Source organism: Staurois parvus, unplaced genomic scaffold, assembly GCF_062004578.1.
Source record: "Staurois parvus isolate SC_StPar_1 unplaced genomic scaffold, SC_StPar_1.0 ptg001539l, whole genome shotgun sequence".
NCBI lineage: Eukaryota > Metazoa > Chordata > Amphibia > Anura > Ranidae > Staurois > Staurois parvus.
The window spans coordinates 108,370-121,495 of record NW_028319335.1 but is presented as its reverse complement, the minus strand read 5'-3'; the positions used below and the strand labels follow the sequence as shown (position 1 = coordinate 121,495).

Sequence of the window (13,126 nt, the reverse complement as noted above, 5' to 3'; positions counted from 1 at the left end):
AATACAAACAAAAGACATAAACATGACAATGCCTAAATATTTGTAATTGAAACAAATTTCTGGGCGAAGTGGAGCATTACCTGACAGAAATGCAAGGGTGCCAATATTTTTGGTCATGGCTTTTTTGGCTTTATATACAGTGAGGAACAGAAGTATTTGAACACCCTGCGATTTTGCAAGCTCTTCCACTTAGAAATCATGGAGGGGTCTGAAATTCACATTGTAGGTGCATTCCCACTCTGAGAGACAGAATTTAAAAAGAAAATCAGGAAATCACATTGTATGATTTTTAAAGAATTTATTTGACTTGCACTGCTGAACATAAGTATTTGAACACCTAAGAAACAGCAAGAATTCTGGCTCTCAAAGACCTGTTACTGTGCCTTTAAAAAGTCCACCTCTACTCCACTCATTAATCTAACTTAGTAGCACCTGTCTGAGCTCTTTAAAGACACCTGTTCACCCCACAGTCAGTCAGACGCCAACTACTACCATGGGCAAGACCAAAGAGCTGTCAAAAGATACCAGAGACAAAATTGTGGACCTCCACAAGGCTGGAAAGGGCTACGGGGCAATTGCCAAGCAGCTTGGTGAAAATAGATCAACTGTTGGAGCAATTGTTAGAAAATGTAGACAATAAAGGTGCAGTGCTGTAAAATGTATTCAAGTATAGCATGCAATATGCAAAAACATCTATTCAAATGCAATAGCGTGGTAATTATATATAAATAAATATAACATCCAAAAATATGTGAAGATCCTGAAGAGTCACTGCTTATGGTGGGAAATGTGTGATCCAGAGGTGATAGATAATGAACAGGATGCGCACTCACCAGAAGTGCGTATTAAGTACGCATTGAGGAAATCTCCTGTAGCATCAAGCATGTGTGAGCTCCTCCATATTCGGATCAGGCTACATTCACTATCATCATCTGGTCACCGGTCAGGCAGGATTCTGGGGTTCATCATTCAGTCATAACATCCAGGGTCACCTCTTAAGGGCAGGCACTGCGGATGGTAGCACTCACAAAGAGAGCCCAATAAAGGACATCACATAGTGTGATACTGTTTGGATGAACTTTTATTCAATGTAGTAAGGTAAAAATCACAAATACTGACCAGCTATAAGATAGCCACCAACGGTGGCTAGATGTCCAGATGCTGTAGCGTCCCTGATGCAGGCTCCCCCAGTGATCAAACTACAACTTTGTATGTACAAGGTGCAGCCAAGGCTGATCTGTGTCAAACATTTGTAAACGCAGCCAATAACTAAATCACAGAGCAGTGTGTCTGCAAGGGACAGCGCTAGAGAAGGACGTGAGTATTATTTCTAGATGTGTTGGTTTTTTGTTTTTTTTTAACTTGCTGGAAAATTAATTTTTTCCTTTTCTTTAAATCTGCAGTTGGGCTGAGGATAAACATAAGTCTATCCCTGTACAAGATGTGCAAAAGTGAAAAGCAGACTCATTGAATCATTTTGTTTTTTATTTCTGCCATCAGACTTTGTATGTTTCTAGGTAAAGACTGATGTATGAACACCAGAGCACAAATCCATTCCTCATTAGACGTTGCGAGATGACAATGTGATTAGGTTCTTAGCCTGCTGTGTATGCTGCTACCTCTTTAAGCAGAATTGGACTGGCATAATGCAGAGCCTCAAGGTGTGCAGATAGGCCATGAGGTTTCCCAGCACCCCCACACCCCCACCCGCTGAAGCCTGCACCCACTAAATTATCACAGAAGCAGCAGGGATGTAAAGAAACTAGCGGATTTTATATGTTACAGTGCCCTTCGTTTCCTTCCTTCACTCCTGCCTGTGGCTGTATTATTGCCTTTCATAATCATAATGAGGAAGAGCAACTACGGTCTGCATGTCTAAATTAGGACTAAATTGCCTATTAAAGGTTTACTTTGTGGTAAGGCCAGGCAACATCCGCTTGCTTTTTTCCCTTCTCTGCCTGCAAAGACACTGAGCAGAGGATTAACTACGGGACTTTGTCCTTCAAGGAGCAATTAGGCTTCAAAAATAGCTGGCTTGTATAGAAATGCTAACGATAATGTTCAGTGTTTATATATGTGAAGGTCTCAGGTGATCTTCAGCCGTGAAGATACATAAGATTAAAGAGAACCTGTAATGAACCACCAGCAGGAACATATGAAAGAACTTGCAGGTGGCAGCTGTCGTATTCCTCTGGTAACCTATGCAAATTCAAATATGTGGGGAAAGTTCATATCTGGATCACTGCTTGTACCTTACAATTTTGATTGGTGGTCTCATTGGCCAAAAGAGTGGGGGCAGCAGTGGGGGAGATTTGCCTAATGTCCCAGGTTTTGGGGCATCTCGGAATGCTGTAGAACACATCTAAAGCATCTTAGTGGCAATTTACTAGAGTTACAGGGAGTACAGGTTTGTTTTAAAGTGTTTGTTATCCCTTATCTATACCCAGTAACGTGACTAACCTTAGGTGATATACAAAGAAGAAACAAATCCTTCTGCATACATTGTACCTTTTTATCTGTAGCCCTATTTCCTTTACAGCCTCCTAATGTACACGTTTTACACAGCATTTCTGAGTTTCAGATGGCAGGGGCCAGGTATCTGTTGTCACACTGCACAGCATAGAGCTGGGAACTGAGTGTATTCTGAGACCTGAGTGGAGGGAACGGACACTCCACTTTACTCAATCTCATAGGGAAACATGTACAGCTGAGGCTGTCAATCACCTTCTGTGTGCTGATTAAAGAGAGGGCTGTCTCCCAGGATTGTTTGGTGTCCATATAGCCTGCCAAAAGTGCATAGTAAGAATAGCAGAGGAATGTGAGAGGAAACAGAAATCGCACTAGGTGCTGTGGATTGAGGCAAGTACACACTATAAAAGCATATACTTGTTTATTTTTCATTTCAGAGGTTTACAGACACTTTAAGAAAAGAGAATTTTACTTCACAAATCCTATACATTTACCCACCCTATCTACCCTCCTGACATCGGGCCTATTTAGTGCTATATGATTTCATAGGGATATGCTTTTTTGTACTGTTAGGCTCATTGCCATGCACTTTTCAATTCTTCATTGATGTGCATTTTGATGCGTGTTGTTAATGCATTTTTTAATTTAAAATTTGGAGTGCATTAAGTGGACAATCCGTGACCAAGCCTTCTTAATACCTGTTGCCAATGCATCAAAGCACATGTTATATGCGCTGCCCTTGACTTCTATGGGCCTCCCAATGCACCAAAATTCAGAAACAATGGATATGCTGTATTTTTACAAACACAATGCACTGAAGTCCTGCGATGGGAACACGCACTACTTTTTTTTAATGGGAACCACAACACGTGCTTTTATCGCATCAGAATGTATGTGTTAAACGGGCCCATGAAGTACAGCTAATCTGCGCATGCTGTGGTTCCTTCTCTGGCCCTTAAGTCAGTACTGTGTCCTGTAGTGATGTGGGGATAATTGGATGGAATCACACCGTGCTGAAGGGGCTCGGGCACTGCTGGAATTGTAGAATGCAGAACATTCTTTGGGTAGTTTAGCTATGCAGCAGAGAGGAAAGTGCCGGCCCGGGCAGCAGGACAGGTAAGGCTGCGTTCACATCTGTACTTGTTCACTTTTGTCCATTTGTAGTGTTTTTTTTATGTGTGTTGTAGCTGTACTACTAGCCATCACAGAGCATGAAAATATACAGCAAAAGGGCATGTCTCATTTTTCAAAACAAAGCAGAATGTACCACAGAGATCTAAACCACTTCAATGAAAAACATTACTTTTAATGACACATGCGTTGTTTTGCATTACAACGCATATGTTAAAATTGGAATTAACAGGGCTTGTTAATAATTTTTTTTGCAGGCAAGGCTTTTTTTATTGTCAGTTGCTTTAACTAATAGCTTTTATTTTTGTTGAATCATTTTATCTTGTAAAGCATGAGCATTTTGTCACCACTAGTAATGGCTGCTTCCACCATGACATCATCGAAGCTCACTGATGACCACAGACAGAATGTTGACCATTAGATTGCCTTTCATATCTATCAGATATGCAGCCCAATGTACAAAGGAAGAGGATCAGTGACAACAATGTTGCTAATTGCAAGGCAGAGGATTAGCATAGTCAGCCTTAGACAAGAAGTATTTTTACTGGTAGGACCTTCAGGTAAAAAAAAACACTTTGCAACCAAGTCTCACACAATTTACTTAATAATACTGTGTACAGTAAGGCATGATGCTAAACCCACCAATAATAGATTTAGGGTTTTCCTACATTATAAATTAAGATTGTTAACTTTGTGGTAAAGCTTTGTGATTAGCCTTGTATTTTATATGGGTACAGTGTTTAGAGGCGCTTTTTTAAAAATACATTTAAAATGGTTGGTAGCTCTAAACCCTAACTGGATGACTTTTAGTTATTTTTCTGTGCACTGTTTATCATAAACAGTTGCTGTAGTTTTTTTTACATTAGATCAAATTTTCACTTTTTTGAGACTTTGTCACATCCCATTGCTGCTGATCTCCTTTGGCCTCTGCACACTCCAATGTTGGCTGCACATCATTGCTCTGGACAGATTTCCTGTTGGTGACAACGGTGAACCTTTGTCACCATAGTCCCTTGTAGTCACCATCAGGGGTGTGTGTGACAGGGACAATGCAGAAGCACAGTTAGGAGACAGACAAAACATTGTCAGTCTATTACAGGAAGTGCCTGAAAGAGGACTTTTATGGCAAGATTACCAGGAATTATTTTAATGAAATATGTAGATGTAAAAAGACTGAAAATAACATTTGAAATTTTAACATGTCTTGAAGCTTAACTTTTTAATATTTAATTAAAGGACAGATATAATCTTCTATATTATACCTGTCCTGGAGGGACAGGTATAATATAAAAGGTTGATATCATGTATTAAAATAGAATATATACAGTATTTTAGATGATGGGCCCTATTTGTTGTAAAATAATCCTTTTAACTCCTACAGCATTCAGATTTTTTTACATGATTGTTTGTTGATGTACACTGCTACCATCTAGTGACTAAGATAGGTACTGCATCCTGATTCCTGACAAATGAACTGGTCACCAAGGCTTAGGCTAAGAGCTGGTTTTGTATATTCAGAATCCTCTGCAGCACTTAAGAGTTGTTTAAAAGAAACTTCAACTGGGATCAAACTGAGCTTTCTTTTTTCCTCCCATAACTGATTGAGTTGCTAATATTACAAGACTTTTTTGCTGACCGTGCCGAAGACCGCCCTGTCATATGTTGGCCCCGTTGGACTATTATGGACTGCAACAGTTGTTATGATACATAACCTAGTTCTGTTATATTTGTGTTTAAAGGAGAAAGCTATTGTTAGAAAACATTTATTTTTTTAGGTAATTTACAATCTAATTATAAAATAATAACCTTTGAAATCTCTCAGTTAAAGCTCTTTTGGCTGTACTTCTCCTGTGGATCAAAGGAGTGCATTTAGTTCTGCACTCCTGTGACCTGTTTTCATCTGACAGCAGCTGAAGCAGAGCAGATGTCGCTGACTGACAGTCACTGCTCTCTGCTTAAAGCGGTGGGGAGAGAGTTCTCACCCATAGAGCCATCAGGGGACAGATGCAGCATCGGACTGATGTTGCATCCACCTAGGTAAGTATAATTTGGGGAAAAAAAACTCACACTTCCTTTTTAATGTTTTTTTTCTCTGTTGAATATAATACAGACAAGCCTAGGACACCCTTGAAAATTGTGTTTATGCCTGCTTTCAGGTGCTGTGTTATTGCCATTAGTGCACAGAATACACATAGCAAAACACAGGCATGGGTTACTCTAATTTGTATGTGTTTTCCTGCTCTTTCCTACACCACCATTGTTATCAAGTGACCCCCTGACGCTCATCTCAATCTCAAAGATGTAAATTAGCATGATTTAAAACAATGCTTAGCCTATGTAAAGTTATTGGCATGCAATTAAAACACATATGTGTTAATGGGTCCTAAAAGTAAGGGATCCCTTATGATTAAGTCTGATGATGAAACGTGTCAAGGGAAGTGACGTCAGACGCACATGGAAACCGGAAGTGTAGCAGCGGCCATTTTAGAAAGTGGAAAGGAGCATCTGCAAAGAACCTGGACGTTTCCTGGATGGCAGAAAGCTTTTTTTATATATATATAAAGCGGTTTTAAAGGCTATGTGAATGTGAGCATTTCAATTAAAGTTAAAGTTTATGGTGTTTGGCGGTATTACACTATCTTATTCCTCATATATGGGCATCTGGATGGAGTATGGTGTGAGGAGACACATGGAGTACTATTGTTGATGGACCCAGGTAGTGCCATGGGAGTATGGTAATCTTGTTGTGCAAACCGTTGGGAGGCTCTATTTATTTGGACAATTTTTCACCTTTTATACACAGGAGGGACATTTGTGTGAATTTGTGTGTTTTTTTATATTTGTATTCCATTTTGGACTTTGTTTGGGACTTTAATTTTCACCTGTGTTTTGGTGGGGTTTATTTATTACTTTTTGGTATATTCATCATTATTATCGTTTGCATCTTCAGGGGTGAAGGTGGGGATTATGCTACAAGGGGATCTGATATTTGATTAATTTTGGAAGTGGTATTATAATAAGACTTGAAAACTGCGGTTCACAGATGTTCTCCATCCAATCTGACAGAGCTTGAGGTATTTTGCAAAGAAGAATGGGCAAAAATGTCACTCTCTAGATGTGCAAAGCTGGTAGAGAAATCTCCAAAAAGACTTGCAGCTGTAATTGCAGCAAAAAGGTGGTTCTACAAAGTATTGATTCAGTGGAGTTGAATACAAATGCATGCCACACTGTTCAGATATTGATTTGTAAAAAATTTTGAAAACCATTTATCATTTTACTTCTGCTTCACAATTATGTGCCACTTTGTGTTGGTTTATCACATAAAAATCTCAATAAAATACATTTACGTTTTTGGTTGTAACATGGTTGTAACAAAATGTGGAAAATTTTAAGAGGTATGAATACTTTTTCAAAGCACTGTAATTATCTGTAATAATAATAAACAGCAATGACTGGGTTTTTAGACATGAATGTATAGCATAGTCTGATATTTATAGGAAGTATTTGATTAAAACTAGAGCCTAAATAGAAAAAAAAATCTTTCACAAGGGACATAACTTGGTCAGTAGAATGTGTCTCTTGTGCTGATGCCTCTCCTGATGCCACTTCTTTATGAAATTAAGCTGTAGTATGGCTTCGACGAATGGCAAAGCAGGGCGAAAAGGGTGGGCATTGTTGGGCTTACCTGATGAGAGCTTGTGACAGTTCCTTGGTTCCATTAACCCCTTCCACACCTGAAGATTATGGCAGCAGGGCTTAGGGTTTAACTGTTTTTTAGTGGGTTATGATGATTCTCAGCATATAAATGATCTTTGTTGCTCTCCTTTAAGGATTTACCCAATGCCACCCTTCCATCAATCTCTTTTTGCTGTTTTGTTGTCACTGTCTGTTATAGTTTGGAGTGGCTTTTATTGACTTTGAAGTGGCTCTGTCACCAGCTTGGCAAAACTACATGAACATATTCCTACTTGAATATTTTGTAATGTTTATATACAAACAAAATGCCTGGACAGCATCTCAGTGTCTACCAGAGAGAATGAATATAACAGAATCTTGTTATTAATATGTGGCAGGCGGGAAGAACCCTTTCTTCAGTTTCCCCTCCCCCTGTTATCACTCAGGCTGTACATTGTAATATTGTTGCAGCTCAGAGGGTAAGAGACAGCAGCAGTAGGCATATCTGTGTAAGACGTGTATGATGCAGAGCCTTAAGGTTGCAACACAGGGATTTACACTGTACATAATTGCACCAGCATCTCAGTCCAGGAAATAGATGGTGACCATGGATGATGCCTGAACAAAGATGGCTCTATGCTTTTAGAGGGAAAAGCAGATCAAAAGCTTTACCAAGGGAGTACTATGATCTCTGTGAGAGGTAATACATTCCTGTGAGTTTTATACTTACATGTCACTTTGAATGCACTTGAAAAGAAAAAAAATACCTAAAGCTAGGTCCACTTTAAAGTGTACCTGTAGTAATCTTAATGTTGGTAAACAGTTACTTGAAATGTTTAGCAAGACCTTATTAAAGAGTGCTCCAGGAGCTGCGAGACCCAGGACTCTGTCAGTCAAATACAGACCAGAGGTAGCAAGGTCAAGCTCTGGCCTACTACGTTCCATCCCACTGTGTGGAGCGGGTTCACTAACCACTTGTGAGAGGAAAGACAGAACTTGACTTTTGATCTCTAGTTGGTATTTGCAAAAGAGGACTCTCCATTTCTAGGCTCCTGCAATGCTTTAGTAGAAGACTGAAGCTGTAACTAGACAGCCAGTGTGATGCTTGCTATTGGATCCAATTGGTGATGTAATAACATTGAGAACACTAGGTACACCATTAAGGAGAATCAACACACCATAAAAAAACAGGACCTAATTGGCTGCTAAAAGGAAAAACATTTACTTTATTTTGTTTGGGTTACAAAGTGTTCTGTCAGATACACATCCAGAGCTTGAATTTTCATGAAAAAACAAATGTTTCTTTTTTGCAGATATTGATGAGTGCTCCTTCGAGAGGACATGTGACCACATTTGCATCAATTACCCTGGGAGTTTTGAATGTCTCTGTCACAAGGGGTACACACTCTATGGGCTGACACACTGCGGAGGTTTGTAATGTTTTGTCTTTCAAGGAATATCTTAAAGAATCTTTCCACCTAAATCTGATATTTCACCAAGTTCTGATAATGTGAGAGTAAGCTTATCCACCATTTTGTTGCCTCTAACTTAATCACACATATTCCGCTTTCTAGTTGTGTTACACTTTATTGGCAAAACGTTTGTGTAATCCTGATCATCACACCTGCATGAACTTGATGGACTTTCTATTACTAGTCAATGAGCATTATTATGTTGATAACCCCACCCCCTTTTTTTGGTTACCACTCTTCTGGGGAGGTTTTTCAAAAGTCTTTGGAGTGTGTCTGGGAATTTGTGCCCATTTGTGAGGTCAGTTACTGTTATTGGACAAGAAGACCTGGCTCACAATCAATGTTTTGATTGATCCCAAAGGTTTTCAGTAGGGTTGAAGTCAGGGTTCTGGCCAGGCCACTCCAGTTTCCCTACACCAAGCTCATCAAACCATATCTTTATGGAGCTGGCCCCAAACTGTTACCACAAGGTTAGAAGAGCACAGTCATCTCAAATGTCATTGCATACTATAACATTAACAATACCCTTAAATGGGAACACCCAAACTCAATTTGGAGGGTTCCCAGTACTACCTTTTGGCTGTAGAGGTGGGTCTGATGTTCTAACGGCTGTATAGTGTATATTAGGTGCTGACACACTGGGGCCCTTCTGCAGATTTCTGTTAGTCTGAATGTCTTGTGTGTTGCTGTACCTCCAGATTGGCTCTACCCCAATATATGCAATATATATATAAATATACTGTATATACATACAGTATATTTATGTATGTGTGTATATTTGTTTCAGGTACTTCCTATAGCACCAACAATTTACGCAGTGCTTTCCATATATATTGTACATTCACATCAGTCCCTAACGCTCAAGGGGCGTACAATATAAGGTCCCTAACTTACATTCATACATAAACATACTAGGGCCAATTTAGACAGGATCCAATTATCCTACCAGCATGTCTTTGGAGTGTGGGAGGAAACCGGAGTACCCGGAGGTAAAAAAAAATAAATATATATATACATACATACATACACACACATATATATATATACACTATATTGCCAAAAGTATTGGGACACTCTTCCAAATCATTGGATTCAGTTGTTCCAATAACCTCCATGGCCACAGGTGTATAAAATCAAGCACCTAGGCATGCAGACTGCTTCTACAAACATATATTATTAGTATTGGGATGCCTGCCTTAACACGCACATGAATTTTAATAGCATTCCAGTCTTAGTCCGTAGGGTTCAATATTGAGCTTGCCCACCTTTTGCTGCTAGAACAGCTTCAACTCTTCTGGGATGGCTGTCCACAAGGTTTAGGAGCGTGTCTATGGGAATGTTTGACCATTATTCAAGAAGCACATTTGTGAGGTCAGGCACTGATGTTGGACGAGAAGGCCTGGCTCCCAGTCTCTGCTCTAATTCATCCCAAAGGTGTTCTATTGGGTTAAGGTCAGGACCCTGTGCAGATAAGTCAAGTTCCCCCACCCCAAACTCACTCATCCATGTCTTTATGGTCCTTTCTTTGTGCACTGGTGTGCAGTCGTGTTGGAAGAGAAATGGGCCATCCCCAAACTGTTCCCACAAAGTTGGGAGCATGAAATTGTCCAAAGTGTCTTGGTATGCTAACGCCTTAAGAGTTCCCTACACTGGAACTAAGGGGCCAAGCCCAACCCCTGAAAAACAACCCCACACCATAATCCCCCCTCCATCAAACTTTACACTTGGCATGATGCAGTCAGGCAAGTACCGTTCTCCTGGCCATTTTTTCAAAAATGTTTGTAGAAGCAGTCTGCATTCCTAGGTGCTTTATTTTATACACCTGTGGCCATGGAGGTGATTGGAACACCTGAATCCAATGATTTGGAGGGGTGTCCCAATACTTTTGACAATAATGTGTGTGTGTGTGTGTGTGTGTTTTATTTTTGCAGTGCCGATACTGAGTACTTGCACAAGTACTCGTGCAAATGCTCCCGATACCGAAACATTTGTGGTGTGATTTGAGCCCATACAAAAATGAATGGGCTCAAATCGCACTGAAAAGAATTGCATGTCCGAATCGCATGCAGTTTCCTGCACAGCTCCTGTGTGAACCAAGGCTTGTCGTAGTGAATTTGAGCCTGAGTTCACACAGTAGTGGTACGGGAAATCTCCCTGCATGAAGGGTTCCACCAGCTCCTGCTACCGTTCCCACTGTGGACATCAGCGGCTGCGGCTTGGAAGTTTATGCTGTTTGTTTATGCATTCGTTTATGCACACTGTCTGCGTTCAGGGCTACCCACTCCTGCATGCCTGTCAAATTAGGACCTCCAACTCCATTATTAAACCACTCATTCATGCTATGTGGACCACAGTGCCTGTGTGAATGAAACCTAAATATGTGACTAAAGGGCATCATCACTTGCACATGCCTTAGGTAGGTAGTGTGATTTGCCCTGGTAATGAATTTATGTGGTTTGCGATAATCATGGTTACTGAAAGTATACATAAAGTCAAAACTCTTTTTTTTTTTTTTTTTTCTCTTCTATTCATTGAAGGACACATCCTGGCAAGTTGTCATAGGGTCAAAGCACCACCTCCAGGAGTAGAACACTAGGCTTAGCCCACCAATTGTTACAGGCACTTCAGCTTTTTTGCCTTGTGTCTAGGAGAAAGTACCTAAGCTCCCTACTAGGTTTACTTCATTTTTTTTTCTTTTCCTAATGTGGACCCTGCCTCTTTGAGAAGTGGAGTGAAATCTTCCTCCACAACATTAGCACAGGAAAAAGAGCATGTGATTACATTTGTGGTGTAGACTCCTAAAATTGACGACCCCCAGGGTTTTAAAAGCTTTGGTGGTTCCTTGTGGTTCCCACAAGCTTGTGTGCTCCCATGGATCTTTCCCTATCCTCCCTACTTTGATATGTTTGTGTAAAAGAAATGGGAGCACCCTAACAGCTCTTTATGGTGCCCAAATGGTTCTTTGTTAATAATGTTAGTTATCCCTTCAAGGGGGCCTTTCTTAAAAAAAAAAAAAAATAGACCTCTCCTACTGTTACTCTACTCCTAAAACCTCACGGGAGGTAAAATCACCTTCCTTTCTCAGACAAGGAATTGCGTGGCAAGAAAGGGCCCTTCTTTCATGTGCAGAACTGCTTCTTTTGCTCTTTTGGTGCCTTGGACAAGGGCTCCAAGCCCTTCAGGGCCTCCTCCATTGGTGGATCCAAGCGCCCCTGGCAACACAAGTCTACTAAGCACACAGACATTTCTTCAACCACATGAAGGTTTGCCCCTACCTGGCTATTGCAAGGTGGGGGACAACTTCATTGTTTTGCAGACTTTGGATTACCCACATCTCCGACAACTGGGTCAGCAAACTGATCGTGTTTGGATATAAAATAACGTTTCTTCCTTATTTGCCAGACAATTGCAGTCTCTCACTTACTTAACTTAATTTAGTATGGAGTCCATTTGCATGGTGGTTGCATCTCTCCATCAGGGCACTTCACGTTGTCCATAGACATCAAAGATTTATATCTGCTTGTCCTTCTCTGTGCACCAGCAGTTCCTACATTTCATAATAGGGATTACCACTTTCAGTTTGTGGCTCTCCTATTTGCACCCTGACATTCAGCTGAACATTGAACTTCCAGACATCATTGCTGGCTCTGACTCTGTTATTGGAGTACCGTAGCCTGGTCCTGGACTCTGCTTGAGCTAAGGTGTTTTTCCCATTGGAAAAGCTCCGGAGACAGAGTTTATATATGGCTGTTGATCTCAGCATTTTGGAACTACATGTGATGAAGATTTGTCTTTCACATTGGACAGCTCTTCGGAGTGATATGTCATGTAATGTGGCACATGTCAATCACCATGGCAGAACAGGGAGTCCTTCAGTAGTGCTGGATGTCTCCCACATAAGTAAAGCTTCATGTTTCGTTCTCCATGGTTTATATTACGGAAATGGAAAACTGGCAGATGAACTACCTACGTTGCCAAAGTCTAGATCAAGGTGAGTGGCCCTTATTTCGGAGCTCATCCTTCATATCTTTCAGAGGTGGTGTGTTCTGGATGTGGACCTTTTGGCATCTCACCTTATCAGAAAGGTGCCCAGGTTTGTGGTCATGACAAGGGATCCATGGGCAGAAGCAACGAATGCCCTGGTGTCATCATGGGACAGCTATAATCTCATCTGTGCATTTCCTCTACCACAAACTTGTTCTGTGGTTGATGCATCATATAGAGACCAAGGAAATTTTGTTCATCCTCGTGGCCCTAGATTGGCCTTGTAGTCCATTGCATGTCAACAACGTCAGGAGTCTTCTTTTCCTGTTACAGACTTTTCCATTAGGGCAGTTTGTATGTCCTGGGATTTTCTTCAGCATCTGTGTCTTGAGTCT

General features: G+C 40.6%; 1 protein-coding gene across 1 annotated transcript in view; it reads left to right on the top strand.

Moving 5' to 3' along the window:
* SCUBE1 (signal peptide, CUB domain and EGF like domain containing 1) overlaps positions 1 to 13,126 on the top strand; it is a 397,419-nt gene that overhangs the window by 325,436 nt on the left and 58,857 nt on the right. Inside the window, exon 10 of the mRNA XM_089662778.1 lies at positions 8,589 to 8,705. Within this exon, the coding sequence (XP_089518904.1) occupies positions 8,589 to 8,705 (117 nt within the window). The remainder of the gene's footprint in view (positions 1 to 8,588; positions 8,706 to 13,126) is intronic.